The sequence below is a fragment of the Acinonyx jubatus genome, chromosome A2 (assembly GCF_027475565.1).
Source record: "Acinonyx jubatus isolate Ajub_Pintada_27869175 chromosome A2, VMU_Ajub_asm_v1.0, whole genome shotgun sequence".
Classification (NCBI taxonomy): Eukaryota; Metazoa; Chordata; class Mammalia; order Carnivora; family Felidae; genus Acinonyx; species Acinonyx jubatus.
Window position 1 is genome coordinate 152,935,588 of NC_069383.1, and position 21,235 is coordinate 152,956,822.

Consider the following 21,235-nt stretch of genomic DNA (forward strand, 5'->3'; position numbering starts at 1 on the left):
CCAGGCGCCCCACACAAGATCTTAATAATAGGGAAACTGTGGGGAATGGGAAGGGGATATATGGGAACTCTACGTACTCTGTGATCAATTTTTCTGTAAACTTAAAACTGATAATAAAAAAATGAAGTCTATAAAAAATTAAAAATAAAGTCTATGAATTTAAACAAATAATGATCATAATAAAAAATTTTAAACTTGCAGGCATAAGTCAAATATTAACAGAAAGATTAGAAGGTGTATTTGAAGAACTATCATAGAAAGTAGGATAAAAAGATGGAGATGGCAAATTAAAAAAAAAAGAAAGAAAGAAAAGAATATTAGAGAACCAGCCCAGAATATCCAACATAATATTTATTCAACAAATAATTATCAAGCCAAATGCTGTTCCAGGTACTAAATAACAGGTGTTCCAAGAAGAACAAAAGAAATAAAGGTGAGTAAATCATCAGTACCATTTAAGAAAACTTCCTTGCCATGAAGCTAAACAACAGACCATACAATGGATGGAAATAGCTCACCATCTTGAAAAGATCCCACAAACTTCCAGAAAGAAAAACAGATCACTATAAAAGATCAGGAATTAGGAGGGTTTCAGACTTCTCAACAATAATTATGTGAGAAGAAATGCCTTCAATACTGAAGGAAAATTATTTCCAACCTAGAAGTTTAAACCGAGACCATCAATCAAGTGTGAAGGTGGAAATAAAAATGTTTTCATACATAAAGGGTCTCAAAAAAATAACTTCTCAACCACATGTCTCCCAAAGCTAATAAGAAGGTGCTCCAACAAATCAAAGGAGTAAACCAAAGAAGAAAACCACCAGGGACCCAGGAAACAGTGCATCCAACCCAAGACAGACGTAATGCCAATTCTTAGGAAGGTGGCTAGAATCAAGATTGGAATGACGGCTGTTCACCAGGTGCAAAGAGTCAGTAGCCTAGCCTGGACAAATTGGAGGCTAGAAGAGAGACTTCTCCAAAAAAGGGGAAACTGAAAGCCCATCTTATGCTATAAAAGTCATGAGAGAAGACAGACACAACTGTCATTTGGTCTTGAAGTATAGATGAATGCAAAGAAAACTAACAAATACAAAGGCAAGTAATAACCCCCCCAAAACACATAAAGGTTGTTAAGAAATAAAAAATGATCATAGTATACTAGTGGCTCAACTAAGAACACTGTTACCATCAAAACAATGTAAGTATTGATTACTTACCTGGCCAAATTATGAGTCAATCCTCATTACTCACAGATTTCTTAACTGCAAATTTGCCTGCTCACTAAAATTTATTTGTATCCCCAAAAATCAATATTCATATTCCTTTCACAACCATTTGAGGACACACACAGAGTGGCAAAAAAAAAAAAAAAACAAACCAAATGTGCTGCCAATGTGCACATTCCCAGGTTAGTTCAACAAGACAGCACTCTGCCTTTTTGTTTCAGCTCATATTGTAAATAAGCATCCTTTTGGAAGTCTATTTAGTGCCACTTTTTTTTTTTTTTTTTTGCATTTTTGTCCTTTCTTTGGTGATTTTGAAGCTTAAAATGGCTCCCAGGAATAACGCTAAAGTGCTATCTGGTGTTCCTAAGTGCAAGAAGGCTGAGATGTGCCTTACTTAGATAAGTTTTGCTCGGGCATGAGTTATAATGCTGTTGGCCATCAGTTCACTGGTAATGAATCAGGAATATATATATATATATACACACACACACACACACACACACACATATATATCTTTTTAATGTTTATTTTTGAGAGAGAGACAGAGACAGAGTACGAGTGGGGGAGGGGCAGAGAGAGAGGGAAACACAGAATCTGAAGCAGGCTGCAGACTCCAAGCTGTCAGCACAGAGCCCGATGTGGGGCTCAAACACATGAACCACGAGATAGGGACCTGAGTCGAAGTCGGTCGCTTAACCAAGTGAGTCACCGAAGAGACCCAAGAATATATATATATGCATATATATATATATGCATATATATATATGCATATATATATATGTATTTTTTTAAATGTTTTATTTATTTTTGAGAGAGAGCATGAGTGGGGGAGGGGCAGAGAGAGACAGACACGCACACAATCTGAAGCAGGTTCCAGGCTCTGAGCTGTCAGCACAGAGCCTGACGCGGGGCTCGAATGAGATCATGACCTGAGCCGAAGTCGGCCGCTTAACCGACTGAGCCACCTGGGCACCCCAAGTATATTTTTAAAAAAGGAATATAGGGGTGCCTGACTGGCTCAGTCAGTAGCACATGTGACTCTTGATCTCGGGATCATGAGTTCAAGCCCCATGTTGGGCCCAGAGCTTACTTCAAAGCAAACAAAAAGAGATGGGCATTGAGGAGAGCACTCACTGGGATCAGCACTGGGTGTTGTATGGAAGCCACTGAATTATATTAAAAAAATAAAAAATAAATAAATAAAAAGAACTTCTATAAAATGAGGTGTCTTTAAATAGAATAAACATAAAACAAGATCATGTATTGATTGGTTGATAAAAATGTCGTGACAGGAGGTTTGCAGAAACCTAACCCAGTATTTCCTCTAGGAATGATAGCTCAGTATTTGTTGATTCAATGTTTGCAGTGGCTTTATGAGGTAGAGGGCTGAGAATCTTTCATCTGGAAGCTTGCATGACTTTCATAAAAGTAAAAATGACAAGTAAAAATGGAAAGAAAGTGCCAGTTAAGAAATATGACGGAGAATGTTCGGCCACCTGTGGGCACGGACGGCAGGAAGGTCTGTGCAGATTCTGTAACTATATCTTGGGAAAGAGACAGAAGACGCCCTCCCTGGTCAGATCCTGATATCCCACCCGTTCGGTAATAAGTAGACTAGCTGAGGTGAGCAGCCTCGGCATTTATTGAGCACCTACTATGTGCCGGGCGCTGTGCGAACTTTATGGCCACCCTCTGAAGCAGAGTCCTAAAATTCCCATGTGACAGATGACGGGATGAGGCGGGTGCTCAGAGAGGTGCATTAACATGCCCGAGGTCACACAGCAAGTCAGGGCAGAAGCCCAGAACCAGGACCCCCACCAGGGTCCCTCTGCTCCTCCTGAGGCCTAACAAAGCATTAATAAAGCATTCGCCACATATGCCCATGCTGCACACAAGAGGTGTTCAATTCATGCTTCTTGAGGGAGAGACATTACATAAGGACTATTTTTACAGATAAAGGAACTGGGACTCAGAGGGCAACTTTCCATGGGCCAGCAAGGGGCAGAGCTGAGGTCCACCCTGGCTCTGGCCATCAAGCTCCCAACCATCCGCTTACACAGCCACCAAGCCCCCCCTCCCCCCACCAGCCGACAGCAACCAGCACCAACGCATCTGAGTACAGACCGGGTACCCAGCTCTCCTCTAAGAGCTTCCCGTGAGTGAACTTGACAGAGCACCCCAAGAACCCCAGAAGCTGGTATTATTTTTATAGCCATGGGGAAAGGACCTTCAGCAAGGCTGGGAACCACAGGAAGCAGCCCCTGCAAGGAGGGCTCCCCCCCCCCCCCCCCGTCCACCGGTGATATTGCAAGAAACAGGAATTGAGGCTATAGCCGGTCACGATCAGGTTACATGAGCATTCGGGATGGGCCCAGCTCTCACCGCCTGTCCCGTCCTGCCCTCGCCCCCATCCTTTCCGGAGTACACCCACGTGGGCAGACAGGAGACTCCAGTGCTCAGCCCCAGCCACATGCCTGGGCTGCCCCGGCCTGGCAGCAGCCCAAGCCACCCCCACCCTGGGGACAAAGAAGCCACTGTGCGCCTCTGGGCCCTTCCTGAATGAGACTGCTTCTCATCCTTCTGTTCCTTCTGCCCCCTCATGTTTTCACCCTGAGCTCCAGGACACCCGGGCAGAAAGAAACCAACAAGAATAAATGTGATCAGATTTCACGCCGCGGATACAGGATACAGAACGAGGTGGGAGAGCTGGAGTCAGGTGCTTACAGATTTTCTGAACCCTTGGTCCAAAGGCAGCTCTCCCACCACAGCACAGGGGTTAAGAACATGAACTCCAGTGCCCTGCCCTCCTTGCCTGTGCATTCCCGGTTAAGGGACCTCGTCTCTCCGTGCCTGTAAGTGGGGTTAGTAGGCATCCCTTTTTTCTTTTTAAGGTTGTATTTATTTATTTTGAGACAGTGAGAGAACGTGAGCAGGAGAGGGGCAGAGAGACAGAGACAGAGAATCCCCAGCAGGGTCCGCACTGTCAGCACACAGCCCGGACATGGGGCTCAAACCCATGAACCATGAGATCATGACCTGAGTGGAGATCAAGAGTCGGACATTTAGGGGGCACCTGGGTGGCTCAGTCAGTTGAACATCTGGCTCTTGGTTTGGGTTCAGGTCATGGTCTCACCGTTTCGTGGGTTTGGGCACCACCCTGGGCTCCATGCTGACGGTGCAAAACCTGCTGGGGATTCTCTGTCTCTCCTCTCTCTCTCTCTCTCTGCCCCTCCCTGACTCATGCTATCTCTGTCCCTCTCAAAATCAATCAATAAATAAAAAAAAAAAAAAAAAAAGAGGTGGACACTTAACCGACTGAGCCACCCAGGCGCCCCCTTTTTTAAGTTAATTATCTATTTTTGAGAGAGAGAGAAAGAAAGAGTGCAAAGGTGGGAGGGGCAGAGGGGGAGGTGGAGAGAGAGAATACCAAGCAGGGTCTAAGTTGTCAATACAGAGCCCGACGTGGGGCTCGATCCCACGAACTGCGAGATCATGACCTGAGCAGAAACCAAGAGTCGGAAACTCAACCTTCTGAGCCACCCAGGCGCCCTTCCTTCTTTATCGGACTGTGAGAACACAAGGCCTGGTCCACGGAAAGGGCCATACAGGCTGTGTTAGTTAGCTATTGCTGTGTGACAAATTGCCTCCAAAATTACCAGCTGGAAACACTTATTATCACACATTTTCTGAAGGTCAGGAAGCCAGGAATAGCTTAGCAGTGTGGTTCGAGTGTCTTATGAGGCCGCAATCAAGGTATTGGCTGGCGCTGAGGTCATCTCAAGGTTTCACTGGGAGAGAGTCTACTTCCAAGTTCACTCACGTGGGCCTCTCCCCAGGACTGCCTTGCATAACAGCAGCCAGCTTTTTCCAGAGGGAATGATCTGAGAGAGCACCACAGTCGTGCATATTACAAACCTCGGATGTAACAGCCCATTTCTTTTGCTGTATTCTGTTCATTAGAAGCAAGTCTCTAGATCCAGCCCACTCTCAAAGCAGGGGGGATCATAGGAGAATGTGAAGACCAGGACGTTGGGCCATCTCGGAGGCTGCCTCCGAGTAGACCCAGCTCCTGCCCCATCCCCAGGGGGGACAGCCAGGCACAGACACTCTGGCTCAATGAGGCAGAGCTGGGGCCTGTGCGAGCCCAGGGGGGTAGGGAAAGGCGTGCCGGCCAGCAAACATATCTTGTGCTCCTGCGATGTGCCACCCCATGTGGAGGCCAGGGCCACAGTGACACTAAGACCAACACAGCCTCCGTTGTGTCCCCACAGGGCCTGCCGTCTAGTGGGGGGAAAGAGACTCAAGAATTAAAAGGCAATAAACCAGACACACAAGATCATTACAAACGATGAATGTCGCTAGCGGTTACAAGTCAAGCTTTAGAGCCACACTGCCTGGGTTCAAATCCTGTCCCCACTACTCCCCCCGACCTGGGTGAGCGACGAAACCTTGCTGTGCCTCAGTTTGCTCGTCCGTAAGGTGGGGACAAGAGAGTACCCACACCATAGGGTTGTTGGGAGGGCTTCGAGAAGTTATGTTTAGCATGGTGCCTGGCATGGAGCTGGCACTCAGCAAATATTGGCCATCCTGCCAAGGAGCAACAAGGTTGGAGAGTGTACAGAGACACAGGGTCAGGAGAGGGCTCTCTAAGATGACATTTAAGCTATGGCATGATGACAATGAATAGCAAGGAAGAGGGATCCAGGCAGAGGGAGCAGCAAGTACAAAGGCCCTGGGGCCGAGCATGTTTAGGAACAGCAAGGCCAGTGTAGCTGGAAGAGTGACAAAGGAAAGGAGAAGAGGTTGTGGACACAGTCAGGAACCTCAGGTGGTGTCGATTCTAAGGGCAACAAGGAACCGTGGGAAGGTGTTGAGTAGGAAAATTCTGCAAAGGGTCCCGAGGGAGGCAACATCATAAGGCATCACCAGGCAAGAGGAGGTCCAGCGTGTGCCAGGCAGAGGGAACATCCTGAGCCTGACAAGGCAAGTTGATATGAGGGCCAGATGACACGACAGAGGTGGGGAGTGGAGAGTGGGCAGATCCCAGGATAGGTCACAGTGTCCAGCTGGAGGTTGAGTCTTTTTCCTGCAGAGGATGGGGGTCGTGGAGGGTAGGTGAACAGAGTGCATGCTCACATGTGCATGTCAGAAAGACCAAGGCAGAGGCAGGGGCCAGCGCATGGAGAGGAAAGGACGGGTGCTGGAAGGTTCAGAACCAGTCAACTGGCAGTGGAACTTTCCCCAGCTGCACACCATCCCTGCTGCTCACAGAGCCTGTTTCTTCACCCTTAATGGGTCAGTCCCCCCACCTCCCTGAAAGGATCAGCCTCGCAGCCACAGCAGGTGCTCAGGCATTCCCATGTGGGGACTGTTACCAAGATTTGCTCGGACGGGAATCCCCCACGACACCTATTCCCCCCCACCCAGAAAGACCCCCCCCCAACAGCTTCTTCAGGCAAGCCCCTCAAAGACACCCCAGAGACCTTCTTCCAGGGATACCTGCCTATGACACCAAAATCCCCTCGCGTGAGATCACAGTCTCCAGGGATTCCCCAAACAAGTCTTGGAATACACAGCAACCTCTCCACAAAACCTGAACCCCCCAAATCCTGCACAGACTCCAAACTCTCAAAGAGCGCTACTGCCACAGAGAAACCGGTAAATTGTCCCGTGGAGACACACACCCTTCAGGAACCCTAAAAGTCCCTTACAGGTACCCCAAAAGGCCCCTTCATCCATCACACACGAGAAAGCCCTAAGTAAACCCAAAGTGTCTTGGCAGCCCCCAGAGACCACTGGGTCACCACTGTGGGACCCTAGGGACCTACCAGAATCCCTGAAGAGCCCCGAGAGGCCTGTCACAGTCACCAAGTCCCCACAGAGACTCCCAAATACCCAGGGGCTCCCAATCAGCCTCAGCTCTCTGGAACCCCAACCAGCTCCCCCAAAGATCTCCAAGTTACCTTCCAGTCCCCTGAAGTCTCCAAAGCAGCCCCTAGAAGCCTGAAACCTACTCATCTCCCTCCAGAGACCCTCAAACTGTCCCCTGCAGCTCTCCTCAGTGACCCCCTACCCGGCACTCTTTCAGGTCCCGGCCCCGCCCCTAACCCCGCCCTCACCTAAGCCTCGCCCCCAGTATCCAAAACCCCTCTCCCCAAGCCCTCAGGACCCCCCAACGCCGCCGCTGCAACCTCCACCTCTGACCACCCCCAGGACGCGCAGCCGGCGGGGGACCAGGCCGCGAAGGCACTCACAAGAGGTCCCGCCTCGCGGTCTTGCAGACGATACGCAGGAAACGCCAGCCGCCGCCGCCCACGTACACGCCGAGCGCCGCCGCTGCGCTCCAGGTCCACGGCAGCCCCAGCAGCCACAGCAGCACCAGCGAGACCACGGAAGCCGAACCTGCACCCGGAGCCCGCATCCTGGGGAGGCGGAGAGCGCTGAGGCCGCGGGCCGCTGGGGCTCCGCCCCCCGGCCCCGGCTCCGCCTCTTCGGGGAGCCCAGGCCACCGCCTTCGGGTTGGGCCCCGCCCTCCTGCCTGAATTGGCCGTGTTCCGGACAGGCTCCGCCCCTGGATCAGGGCCCCGCCCCCATCCCATGTTGGATACAGGCTTCCTGGTTCCTAACCCTCCTCAGGCTTCTTTGCCAATCATTATTACAGGCCACGCCCTCAGACGCAGCTCTTCCCCTCCGTCAGTCACTATCAAGCCCTGCCCCACGTCTTGACCTAGAGGCTGGACTCTGAACCCAAGCTCCATCCTCACGACCTGGCTCCAAGCATGGGCTCCACCTCTTCCCTACCACGGACCCAGTCGCTTCCCCGTAACTAGACCAGCCCTTCCCCATGCCTTGACCTAGCCGTTGTCTTCAGTTACAGGATCTTCCCCGTTCCCAAGCCTGTCCAGCCAACAGGTCCTGAGCTTTCCCCCGAAGTCCCGCTTCTACCCTTCCTCCGCCACCCATTGGCCCCGCCCCCAGTCAACGATCTGGTCCCGCCCACAAACGCATACCACGCCCGTTCCACGCTAGGCCCCTCCCCTAGCCCCGGGCTTCGCCCGCCCCTTATCCCAGGCACAGGTTCCACCCCTGGCCACTGGCTCCTCCCTCGAGCTTTACCCCAATCGTCACCCTCCGGGCCCCACACTGGCCCACCTAGCGCCCTAGGCCCCTCCCCACCTGCCAGCCCAGGCCCGCCTCAAGGCCCTCTTCCGACTTGTCAAGCGCCGGAGCTCCTCAGCTGCTTAGCCAAGGCCCGCCTCTTTCCGGAGGCCACGACCATAGAGAGAGGCCCCGGGCCAGAGAGACGACGGCCAACGAGACCCCGGGGCTAGAACGGCCCAGAGACGGCCGCAGCTGTCTTCAAGACAACCAAACGGCCCTCCCTCCGCCCGCCCCCGCGCGGCGTTTAGAAAGCACGTGCTCCCGCAGCCTAGGGGCGTGGCTTCGGGTTGAGCTTTAGATGGCACACGGATTCCTACCCCTGGGCACTAGAAAATCCCAGTTCACACTCAGGGCCTGTGTGTACTGGATTCTTGCCCCAGTTTGTCCTATATCCAAGCACCATAGCCTCTTGGGTCTTAAATACACATTCCGGGGACCCGAAGAGTCCTAAACTCACAGCCTAGGACCCTCAGAAGGTTCTAAACCCCATCTGTCTTAATGATCCATTTCAAGGACCCAACTAATCCCAAACCTATATCGCAAAATCTCGTCAGTTAAATCTCTTTAACACCCCAAGAGCCCAGGGAGGGCAAAATCCGCACACCAGGGTCCCCACACCCTCCCGTACCCAAGGTCCTAAATGCCCACCCAGAGACCCAAAAGCCCTCCTCCCGATCAGGCACGGGCTAGCGCCCGCCTGACTGCCCACCACCCTGGTCCCTGGCTGACCTGGAGCGGCTCACAGACCCTCAGTCTTGGCCGGTTCCCCGTGGGTTCCCAGAAGCTCAGGCGGGGACGATGAGGCCAAGACAGAGAACTCCAAACCTAGCCCGAGAAGGTGGGTCCTCCAGACCCTCTGTTTCTGCAGACTCCTGGGCCCTGCTCTGCCTGCGCTATGCCCATGTAGGCCACTGCCTTGGATCCCTCCCTCCAAGCTCCCCCTCCTCTGCCCCCCTGCCCACCCCACCCCTGCTTGTTTTCTGCCTTGCTTTGGCCGACCTTCCCAGCGCTCTCCTTGGGAGGCGGCCAGGGCCGGCTTCCAGCGCCATTTGGAGGACAGGGCTGGGCAGGCTCCCACCCCTCCCACGTGCTACCATTGGTGCCTGCGGCTGCCCAGGGTGGGTGGAATGGGGGGCAAGGAGGCAGATCAGGAGGACAGGCCCAGAGCCAGCCACTGGTCTGCTTTCCTTGGGCAGGGATCAGCAGTCAGCAGTGACCGGTAACTACAGCTGCACTCTTATCCTGCCAGGTAGCACTATTGTGATCACCCCCATTTTACAGGCCAAGAAACTGAGGACTGGAGCTGTCACACTAGCTAGAGTTGGGAGTCATTCATTCATTCACAAACATGGCCTGGAGGCTTGCGCTTCCTCCTCTCCCTCTTCCTCCCCTTGTCTCCTTCCTCAAACTTCTCCTCCCCCTCCTTCCTTTGACCCAGATTCCTTCATTTTTCCCCACTTCCTCCCTCTCACCTCCTCTTCATCTCCCTCTTCAGGTTTCTTCCTCCCCTCCCCCTTTCCTCCACTCTCCCCCTTCTTTGCTCCTCCCCCGCCCCACTTCCTTCCCTTTCTCTTCTGTTCTATCCCTCTCCTCCCGGCCCCTCCTCTTACCTCCTCCCCTGCCCTCCTGGCTTCCCTCCTCCTCCCCCCTCCTCTTCCTCTTTCTTCCTCTCCCCGTTTCTCCTCTTCTCCATCTTACAGAGTTTACTGAGACCTGACTAAATAGTGCCCCAGACAAGCAATCTCTCCCAAGTGTGCCCACAGCTCCTGGAGATACTCTTATAGGTCCTCAGGCTGAAATCCCCAAATCCAAAAGGCTCTGGAAACCCAACTTTTTTCTTCAGGCCGGAACTGCCAGAACTCCAGATGCAGGTGTAGGCAAATAGGGCGAGAGGTTCCCGAAAAAAGAAAGACAAGGCTTTGGGATGCCTGGGTGGCTCAGTCAGATGAGCGTCCGACTTTGGCTCAGGTCATGATCTCACAGTCTGTGAGTTCAAGCCCCGCATCACGCTCTGTGCTGACAGCTCGGAGCCTGGAGCCTGCTTCAGATTCTGTGTCTCCCTCTCTCTCTGCCTCTCCCCTGCTCATGTTCTGTCTCTCTCTGTCTCAAAAATAAATAAAAACATTAAGAAAAAGAAAGACAAGCCGTAACTTTCTTAACATAAGAGAAGTCATTTTCGGTCCCCAGCCACTTTGTGAAATGCCCAACCACATTTCTTGCAGAACGTCCTGGGATCTGTTAAAATCACAAGACCTCCATAGTTAACGATTTTAAAGGAACAAAAGGAATTAAAAACAGCCACTACCTGGCCAGGGGAGAACCTCACCACATCAGAGACAATACATTGGTGGTAAAAAAAACTCCCGCTGCTGTTTCAGAGGGAAAGATGGACCCACCACACTCTTGAATCTTTGCAGGGTTTAAACCCCTGGAACACTCAAACATCGATGACTTTTGCCCCACTTCTCTACAGGGCTCTCCTTTGCCAAGCCCTTTCATGAATATGCATGTACCCTTAGTTTCAGACTTCCCCAATTTTGTTGTCTGGGGAGGGCGGCGGGGACAGTGCTTTGGGAGAAATATCCTCAGTGGTCTCCCTACTTGTTGCAAATAAAACCCTTCCTTTTCCCACTCTTGGCTTGGTTGTCTTTCAGCTGGACACCCACCAGGAGGAGAACGCAGTTTCCGGTTACAGAGGGACCACCTCCCCCTGTGCTGACCCAGTCTGCTGTCACTGCTTTCAGTGGTCAATTATTCCTTTGTATCCCTGTTTATCCCTTATGTATCCCTTTGCTTAAGGGCTGTCCCGAGAGCCCCAGGGGCATCACGTAAGATACAGCAGATTTCACCCTCAATTATCTCCTTAAGCTACCAAAAACTCCCAGTTCTGAAATACAACTGTCGCCTGGTTTTCCAGATGAAGCCCTGTCTTACCTCCATTTCACAGAAATGGAAACTGAGGCCTGGAGACGGGGACAGACTCAGGTTCTACCCCTCTCCAGCTGGTGGCCTTGGACTGGTCACCTCTCCCCTCTGTACCTTGGTTGCCCTTGGGTGATAATGCCCGCCTCCTGGAACGCCGTGCATCAAATATTTCTTGATCACCACTGCGCCACGGCTGACTAGGGGTTTCGCATCCGCGGAATGAATGGGCCAGGCACCTGCTGGGTGTAGGGGCACAGCCAACCGTGCATCTCCCTCCCTGGGGTGCAGGCCACGGCGAAGGGAGTTCTTAGAACTTTCCAGAAGGAGAGAAATGAAGCATCCATTGAAAGTAAAATACTGAACGATCATAGCTTGGGGGTTTCATTATAAACAGACCATGAGCACCGCGTGGGAGTGAACAATTTCTCTCCGCCAAATTCATGTGCCCACCACAAGTAGGGGTATTAGTTTCTTGCGGCTGCCATAACAAAGTATCACAAAGTGTTAAACCAGGTGGCTTAAAACAACAGAAATTTATTCTCTCACAGTTCTGGAGGCCAGAAGTCCGAAATCAAAATGTCAACAGCCACACTCCCTCTGGAAATTCTAGGGAAGGATCCACGCATTCCTCGGCTGTGGCCACGTCACTCTGCCTCCGTCTTCCCATGGCCTTCTCCCCGTGTGTCTCCTCTTCTGTCTCTTACAAAGACACTTGCCATTGGATTTAAGACCTACCTCCATAATCCAAGATGATCTCATCTTGAGATTCTTAATTACATCCGCGAAGACCCTTTCTCCAAATAAGGTCACGGTCACAGGTTCCGGGGTTAGGACTCGGACAGATCTCTCTGGGGGCCACCACTCAACCCACTACAACAGAATAAAGGGTTAGAGCAGTAGTTCTCGGGGCACCTGGGTGGCTCCGTCGGTTAAGCGTCCGACTCCGGCTCAGGTCATGATTTCGCAGTTGGTGAGTTCGAGCCCCACATGGGGCTCTGTGCTGACATAGCTCGGAGTCTGGAGCCCGCTTCTGATTCTGTGTCTCCCTCTCTCTCTGCCCCTCCCCTGCTCATACTGTCTGTCAATAAATAAATAAATAAATAAATAAATAAATACGCAGTAGTTCTCAACTGCCCCTGGAGACACCTGGCAATGCCTGGAGACATTTTTATTTATTTATTTTTAATGTTTATTTCTTTTCTGTTCTGAGAACAGAAGCCTGGCACCTCACAAACATTATAGAAGAGTCCTCTGTCCTCGAGATCATTTTGCTCTTGGTTCATCTTTTGCACTCGCGACACGACAGGACTTCCTGGGGTTTGGGGAGAGTGAGGAAAATCTGGGGAAACCATTTCTAAACAGAATGTAACATGGGGCGCCTGGGTGGCGCAGTCGGTTAAACGTCCGACTTCAGCCAGGTCACGATCTCGCGGTCCGTGAGTTCGAGCCCCGCGTCGGGCTCTGGGCTGATGGCTCGGAGCCTGGAGCCTGTTTCCGACTCTGTGTCTCCCTCTCTCTCTGCCCCTCCCCCGTTCATGCTCTGTCTCTCTCTGTCCCAAAAATAAATAAAAAACGTTGAAAAAAAAAACAGAATGTAACAAGGACATATCGGGACTGAGGTCATTCACAAAACCTTGACAACATGAATTACGTCTTGGGAATGGAGATGTTGTGACTTCCTTTCTTATTGTTTAAAGCCAATCCGAAGTTTCTTTCAGAGTCTCTCATGTTTTTCTAAACCTGGAAAAATCTTCTAGACCTGGTGTCCCAGTTAGCTATTGCTGTGTAACAGATCACCCCGAACTGGAGTGGATTCATACAACAGGGATCAACTGTATCTGTCTGGCTGGGCAGTCCCCCTGCTGGACTCAATCGCCTCAGCCAATGAGGCACCATCATCACCCTGAACTCCAATGGACTTCCCTTCAAAACAACCCCTCCCAACTTCCTCTTTCTCCAAAAAATCGCAGTCCTCTCCTTTGCCGGACATGCCTGTGGTCGGTTGAGCGTCCGACTTCAGCTCAGGTCATGATCTCACAGTCTGTGAGTTCGAGCCCCGCATCAGGCTCTGTGCTGACAGCTCAGAGCCTGGAGCCTGCTTCGGATTCTGTGTCTCCCTCTCTCTCTGACTCTCCCCCATTCACGCTCTGTCTCTCTCTGTCTCAAAAATAAATAAAATCATTAAAAAATTTAACAAAAAAATAAAAATAAAAAAAATAATTGTTTTCATTTTAAGGTCAATACCGCCATGTGACCTCTTATCCAATAGGCTAGAACAGGGGTCTGCAAACCACAGCTCACAGACCACATCTGGTTCACCAGAGGCTGAGAATGGTCTTTACACTTTGGAATGGTTGAAGAATATCAAAAGACTAATATTTCCTGACACGTGAAAATCCTACGAAATTCAAACTTGGGCTTCTGTAAGTAGAGACTCCTATTGGAACTGTGGCTATGGCACACAAAGCCAAAAACATTTACCACCTGGTCCTTTATAGAAAAGCTTTGTCAGCTCCTGGGCTAGATCAGCTTCCTTACATGGGGCATCAGGAGGCAGCATTCCAAGAGAATCAAAGTGGGAATTAAGGATAAGACTTATCTTCCAAACTCACACCTTCTGCCACATTCTGTTGGTCAAAGCAAGTCACGAAGCCAGTCCAGATTCAAGGAGAGGGGAACTAGTTTCCATCTCCTCCTAATGAGAGGGGCTGCAAAATACTGTGGCCATGGTCTTCAACCTTACCAAGGGATCTTAAGGTGGGCTGTCCAGACTGAATTCAGGAAGGTGGAGAAAAAAACCTAAGCATGTTTATTTTCAGTACCTTCTATTAACTTTGAAGATAAAGTTAGTGGGGTGCCTGCGTGGCTCACTCTGTTAAGCGTCCAACTTCGGCTCAGGGCAGGATCTCATGGTCCGTGAGTTTGAGCCCTGCATCTCGCTCTGTGCTGACAGCTCAAAGCCTGGAACCTGCTTCAGATTCTGTGTCTCCCTCTCTCTCTGTCTCTCTGCCCCTCCCCCTACTCACACTCTTGTCTCCGTCTCTCTCAAAAATGAATAAACATTAAAACAAATAAACAGGGACCCCTGGGTGGCTCCGTCGGTTAAGTGCCCGACTTCGGCTCAGGTCATGATCTCAGAGTTTGTGAGTTCGAGCCCCACATCGGTCTCTGTGCTGACAGCTCGGAGCCTGAAGCCTGCTTCGGATTCTGTGTCTCCCTTGCTCTCTGCCCCTTCCCCACTCATGCTCTGTCTCTCTGTCTCAAAAATAAAGAAAGGTTAAAAAAATTAAAAAAATAAATAAAATAAATAAGTAAAGTCAGTTTACTAGCAAAAAAAAAAAAAATGGGTTTATTTGCTATAGCAGAGAATTGTGATTCGGGAGAAGCAAAAACTATGGCAAAAACCGTAGGCTATTCCAACAAAGGAGATGAACATTATTTTATAGAGAAGGAGGAAGTTGGGAGGGGCTGTTTTGGAGGAAAGTCCATCAAAGAGAAGCAGGAGTTCAGGGTGATGATGGTTAATTGGCTGAGTTTCAGGGGTAGTTGACTTATTGTAGGAGACGGCATGTCCCTCTTTTCCTGTTGAGAACTGTAATTGATCATTCTTTCCTGTGGATTCCCCTGTTGGAGGTTCTGAAATTGACACTGCTTCCTGTAATTGGTATGGAATGGTAGGGTGTGAGCGCCCCCTTCTGGCCTCAGGCTTCCATTTTAGTGTGGTTTCCCATTATTAATTTTTACACTTAAAAAATATTTTATTTATTTATTTTTAAGTTTATGTATTTTGAGAGAGAGAGAAAGCACGAGTGGGGGAGGTGGAGAGAGAGAGAGAGAGAGAGAGGGAGAGAAAATCCCAAGCTGACTCTGCACTGTCAGGGAAGAGCTCATCGTGAGGCTCTATCTCACGAACCGTGAGATCACCACCGGAGCCGAAATCAAGAGTCAGACGCTTAATGGACTGAGCCGCCCAGGCGTCCCCATCTTTACACTTCGAACTGGAATTTAGCCTGTGTTTTTTTATGTCCTGTCAAAGCAGGTATCAGCCAGCCCTGTGACTTTGTCTCCTGTGGAAATCAAAGGTAATTTCATATCACAGCCTGGCCGCTGCAGGCAGACACCTCAAAATATCACTAATGCTCATTTTGATTTAGAAATCACAAGGGGCGCCTGGGTGGCTCAGTCGGTTGAGCGTAAGACTTCAGCTCAGGTCATGATCTCGCAGCTCATGAGTTCGAGCCCCGCATCGGGTTCTGTGCTGACAGCTCAGAGCCTGGAGCCTGCTTCGGATTCTGTGTCTCCCTCTCTCTCTGCCCCTAACCCACTCACATTCTGTCTCTCTCTCAAAAATAAATAAACATTTTAAAAAATTAAAAAAAAAAAAAAAGAACTCACAATACTTGGGGGCACCTGGGTGGCTCTGTCGACTTCAGCTCAGGTCATGATCTTGCAGTCCGTGAGTTCGTTCCCTCTCTCTCTGTCCCTCCCCCACTCATGCTCTGTCTCTCTCTCTCTCTCTCTCTCTCTCTCTCAAAAATAAAAAATAAAACATTAACAAAAAAAAAGAAATCACAATACTTTGTAGAGCCATCATGAATCTGGATTACCGAATGCATTCAGTTCACGAAGAAGCACATATATTTTTATGTCACAACGTAGTAAAATATTTTCACACCCGTATGTCAGTATGACCGTTTTCCTTTGCAATCCTGTGCCTTAATGGATTGGGTTGCTAGCTGTCTCCAGAGAAGGAGCCCACAGGGGCCTGTCTCTGCCCTTGGAGGCAACACAGAATCAGGTCACGGTGTAGGCAGATTAGTGAGGTCCTGAACTGGCCTCCTTAAAGATACCTAATCCTGGACCGGAAGCCAGCCAGCAGGCCCAGGGCCACACAGAGTCCCTCCACCCTGTCCCCAGCTCCCGGCCGGGGCTGCCATGGCCTCCCTGTTCTCTGGCCGTGTCCTGATTCGCAACAACAGCGACCAGGACGAGCTGGACACGGAGGCTGAGCTCAGCCGCAGGCTGGAGAACCGGCTGGTGCTGCTGTTCTTTGGCGCTGGGTCATGCCCACAGTGCCAGGCCTTCGCACCCATCCTCAGGGACTTCTTCGTGCGACTCACAGATGAGTTCTACGTGCTGCGGGCAGCACAGCTGGCCCTGGTGTACGTGTCCCAGGACCCCACAGAGGAGGAGCAGGATCTGTTCCTCAGGGACATGCCGAAAAAGTGGCTCTTCCTGCCCTTCGAGGATGACCTGAGGAGGTGAGATGGGAGAAGAGGCCAGGGAGGGCTTCCTGGAGGAGGAGCTATTTCTGCTGAAAGTGAAGTATTCGTTCATTCTTGCCTCCCTTCCATCTGGAATTGATGAGCTCGGCCTGTGTGGCACTCTGCACCTAGCCTGGGGGGTGCACAGCGGGGAGGGGTGCATATGCCCATTTCCATTTAGCTCCCAAGGAGCTTACAACCTGGGGAGACAGACATGACACAAAGACTCAAACACATAATAACAAACTGCAGTTGTGTTCCCGAGGACAAAGGGAGGATACCACGTGGGAACATAACGGGCAGACCTTGCTGAGGTTTGGGGTCAGGGGATGTTTCCCTGAGGCAGTGCCTTTAGAGAGACCCCGAGGCCAAGGGAGGATAGGAGGGGAAAGAGTGAAGCGAGGGGAAAGAGTGAAGCGAGGGAAAGGCTCCCAGGCAGAGGGCACAGATAAAGGCTGGGAGGCCGTCAGGCAAAGAACAACCAATTCGGGGACCTGTAAGGAGTAACAGGCATGAGAGGTCTGCAGGTCTCAGGTGGCGCCACAAGCTGCATCTTTACAAGTATGAGTGTGGTCCTCAGAGTATCTGGGAGCCAGGGAGGGCATCGGAGCTGAGAGAGAGGTGCGTGGATTCAAGCTTTGCACTGAGCTGCCCAATTAACGGTGTTGCAGTTTGCTCCTACTTTACAACCTTCCCCAGGGATGCCTGGGTGGCTCAGTTGGTTCAATGTCCAACTTCAGCTCAGGTCACGTTCTCATGGTTCATGAGTTCGAGCCTCGCATTGAGGCTGAACTAAAAGCAAAGCCTGCTTCGGATCTTCTGTCTCCCTCTCTCTCTGCCCCTCCTTCCCTCCCGCTCTCTCTCTCTCAAAAATAAATACACGTTAAAAAAAAAGAAGAATCTTCCCGCTTTTCTGCGGTAAAACTTTCCTTCTTTTTGAGGTGACTGTGTGGCACCTGAGTCAGCTGAGCGTCCGAGTTCAGCTCAGGTCATGATCTCACTGCTCGTGGGTTCGAGCCCCGCATCAGGCTCTGTGCTGACAGCTCAGAGCCTGGAGCCTGCTTCGGATTCTGTCTCCATCTCTCTGCTCATGCTCTGTCTCTCTCACTCTCTCTCTCTCAAATATAAAATAAAACATTAAAAAAAAATTTTTTTTAAGTTGGGAGAAGCATACAATGAAACAATTAGCAATACAATTGTTAACATTTTGCCAGATTTTCTTTCTCTGCACACATGGGAGCGTGCACTGAACCATTTGAGCGGGCGTCACAGACTCCGTGACACTTTACAGATTTCATTAATTTCGTTCCACAAGTTGGAAGTTTCCGGAGACCTTCGTTGTCCATCCAACATTATCAGATTTGGACGCTTGCTCACTCCCCCTGGCCTCTCTGCAGCCGAGAGGGATCTTTCTGGCAAACTGGTAACATTTCCCTTCCCAGGGCAGAAATGCCAGCTGTGAGGGCATCATAGCCAAACACTGACCTGCTCTTTTTGCTAAGTCTGTAAAGTCCTGTGTGACTTTACAAGTGCCATGCATTCTCTGTGCAGAGGCCCAGAAAAGGGCCACCCAAAAACCCAGTGGATGGAAATTAACAACTGTGGATGATGGGCTCAGTGTGATCTCCCCCTGTACTTCAGAATGTCTGTGCGTGATTCTGGTCCAGATGGGAGGTTTGGTCTGGGGTCTCCTGGGATCGTGGATGGCTCCTCACTGGCTTCCCCTCATACTGAGGACAAAATGGAAACTCCTTACTACGAGCCTGCAGGGCCTCTGATCAAGGTTGCACTCTAATCTCCCTCTCATCTCAGGGCCTTTGCACGGCTGTGTCCTCTGCCTGGGACCCTGGCCGCCCAGTGCCCTCCTCATCCTGTAGCTTTGAGCTCAAAGATCACCTCCTTGGAGAGGCCCTCTCTGACCACCAATCCCTTACCCATCTTGGTATTTCTTTATGACATTTATCAGTATTGATTTATTCGTTCATCCCACACAGTTTCTGAGCCTCAATTCTGTGCCCTATACTGTTTCAGGCACTGGGGACCCAGGTGAATGGCGACAGAAATCTGTGCCCTAGTGAAGCTACATTCTATGGTGGGCAAAAATGATAAAGGGGAAAAATAGGGGCGCCTGGGGGGCTCAGTCGGTTAAGCATCTGACTTCGGCTCAGGTCATGATCTTACAGTTCCTGAGTTCGAGCCTGCATCGGGCTCTGCACTGACAAGTGTGGATCCTGCTTGAGATTTTTTATCTCTCTCTGTCCCTATCCTGCTAGCACTCTCCTTCACACTCTCAAAATAAATAAATAAACTTAAAAAAAAAAAAAAGAGGAAAAACAAACGGGTGCAGTGCGTTGGACGCTAAAAGGCACAGCGCAGCAGAGGGGAGAGCGAGGCATTGAGATTTGAGGTTGGCTACTCAGCATACAGGGTCTTAACCCACAGAAGTCCGGGGAGAGTGCTCCAGGCAGAGGGCATGGCCAGTGCAAAGGCCCTGAGGCGGTAGAGTCTGAGGTATTGGACACCCAGTGCAGAGGCCACTGAGGCCTGGCCTGGCCCGGTCTCTGGGTTCCCCCAGCGCCCGGCACGGGGTAGTGCACACAGCAAGTGCTCAGTAAGTACCGGGAGGAGGGCTGTGTGGCTCCCCAGCTCAGGGGCGGGTACGGGCTTCCAACCGGACTGACCCGCCCGCCCCGCAGGGATCTCGGGCGCCAGTTCTCCGTGGAGCGCCTGCCGGCTGTCGTGGTGCTCAAGCCTGGAGGGGACGTGCTCACCCGCGACGCAACTGACGAGATCCGGCGCCTGGGCCCCGCCTGCTTCGCCAACTGGCAGGAGGCGGCGGAGGTGCTGGACCGCAACTTCCTGCAGCCCGAGGACCTGGACGACCCCGCGCCCCGGAGCCTCACCGAGCCGCTGCGCCGCTGCAAGTACCGCGTGGACCCGGCGGCTCGGGGCAAACGCGGCCCCAGGAGAGGGAGCGACCCCGAGGGGGAGGGCGGGGCGGAGGGCGGGGACGGGGGGCTGTTCTGAAACCCCTGCGCAGAGCACACGCCTGAACTTCCCAAAGAGTGCCCTCCCAGACCCTACAGGGACACAGCAGTGGACACTTGAGGCAGACATCCAGCTGTCCCCGAAACAGCGGACCCACCCCCAGAGCGGGGGGGAGGGGGGGCGGGAGGGGGCGCTCAGACCTCCGGGAAACAACAGGGCTTCAGAAGATTCAAAGTGCTGCCTGGGGGGAAACAAGAAGACAGGCCACCCATTCAAAAATAAGCAAAGGGCATGAACAGGCAGTTTCTTCTCCAAAGAAGATACACAAATGACCAACCAAGCGCATGAAAAGATGCTCCACATCATTAGCCATTAGGGAAACGCAAATCAAGAGCACCATGAGATACCATCTCACACCCAGTAGGATGGCTATAATCAAAAACCAGAAAATAGCCAGCGTTGGCAGGGAAATGAAGAAATTGGAACCCTGGCGCGCGGCTGGTGGGAAGGGAAAATGGTGCAGTCGCTGTGGAGAGCAGTCTGGGGGTTCCTCGATAAGTTAACTATATAATTACCACATTTACCAGCAATTCCACTAGTAGGTATGCGCCCAAGAGAAATGAAAACAGACTCAGACAAATGGCTGAATGTGCATGTTCACAACGTAGAAATGAATAAACGAAATGTGGTCCGTCCACCCCGTGGAATGCTATTCAGCCGTAAAAAGGAATGAAACACTGATACGTGCTCTCAACATAGATGAACATCCAAAACATGCTCAGTGAAAGGAACTGGACACAAAAGTCACATACCGTCGGGCTCCATTTATAGAAAATGTCCAGAACAGGCAAACCCAGATACAGAAAGCAGATCAGTGCCAGGGGCTGGAGGAGGGGGGTGGGGAATGGGGGTCTCCCTTAGGGATGATGAAAATATTCCGGCACTAGACAGACATGATGGGTGCACAACATTGTGTATGTACTAAATGCCTCTGAATTGTTCGCTTCAGCATGGTTTATGTCATGTAAACTTCACCTCAATTTCTAAAACTGAAAAATAAGTAATAACCAAAGACTTGTAGCAAGATATAGGGGTGCCCACTCAAGGGGGGTGCAGAAGGGCCTTGCCCAGGAGGCAACATTTCTGCAAAGCCTTGAAAAAAGGTTGAACAGAGGGGAAATCACAGCCAACTGCAGGTAAGAGACCAAATATCAAGGTGAATTATTTAAGGGGCGCCTGGGTGGCTCAGGTCATGATCTCAGGATTGGTGGGTTTGAGCCCCCCCCCCCCCCCCCCCCCCGCCAGGCCCTGTGCTGACAGCTCAGAGCAGGGAGCCTGCTTCGGATCCTATGTCTCCCTCTCTCTCTGTCCCTCCTCCACTCACCCTCTGTCTCTCAAAAATGAATAAACGTTAAAAAAGAATTTTAAAAAGTGAATGATTTAAAAATTTGTCCAAGCCTCCTTTTTGTTTTTTTGTTTTAAACAGTGAAACAGGTGCTTAGGACAGTGGGCGGAGTGGGGGGTCGCTTTAATGAATTTAGGGACTTGTGGGGCTCCCTGGATCCGGCCACCGAGCTTTTGCAGCTCTTGGGGCCACCTCGATTTCTTCTTCGCCCCGCCCCGCGCCGGCCCCGCCCAGCCAGGACCTGGAGGCCGGGAGGAGGCGCCCGC

At 51.1% G+C, this 21,235-nt stretch overlaps 2 protein-coding genes across 6 annotated transcripts in view; one reads left to right on the top strand and one right to left on the bottom strand.

Annotated features, from left to right (window-relative positions):
• Positions 1–9,323, bottom strand: part of SLC27A1 (solute carrier family 27 member 1) — a 32,664-nt gene extending 23,341 nt beyond the window's left edge. The window contains exons 1-2 of one of the 5 annotated variants that reach the window (XM_053219672.1): positions 9,117–9,323; positions 7,481–7,648 (exon numbers count right to left, since the gene is read on the bottom strand). In XM_053219672.1, the coding sequence (XP_053075647.1) occupies positions 7,481–7,647 (167 nt within the window). In that variant the 5' untranslated portion in view covers position 7,648; positions 9,117–9,323. Of the gene's footprint in view, positions 1–7,480; positions 7,649–8,074; positions 8,205–9,116 lie in introns of those variants that run through there. The other 4 variants (XM_027038298.2, XM_053219670.1, XM_027038296.2 and 1 more) reach the window with 4 other exon arrangements.
• A 6,881-nt stretch (positions 9,324–16,204) lies between these two features.
• Positions 16,205–19,603, top strand: NXNL1 (nucleoredoxin like 1). Its single transcript, XM_027038295.2, has 2 exons — positions 16,205–16,573; positions 19,273–19,603. The coding sequence occupies exons 1-2, from the start codon at positions 16,248–16,250 to the stop codon at positions 19,601–19,603; spliced, it is 657 nt and encodes a 218-aa protein (XP_026894096.1). The 5' UTR covers positions 16,205–16,247.
• Positions 19,604–21,235: the final 1,632 nt, after the last annotated feature.

Excerpts from the sequence above, each read along its gene's own strand:
- NXNL1 (XM_027038295.2), top strand. The coding sequence starts at position 16,248 with ATGGCCTCCCTGTTCTCTGGCCGTGTCCTGATTCGCAACAACAGCGAC. Across the intron at positions 16,574-19,272 it reads TTCGAGGATGACCTGAGGAG|GGATCTCGGGCGCCAGTTCT; the intron begins GTGAGATGGGAG and ends CCCGCCCCGCAG.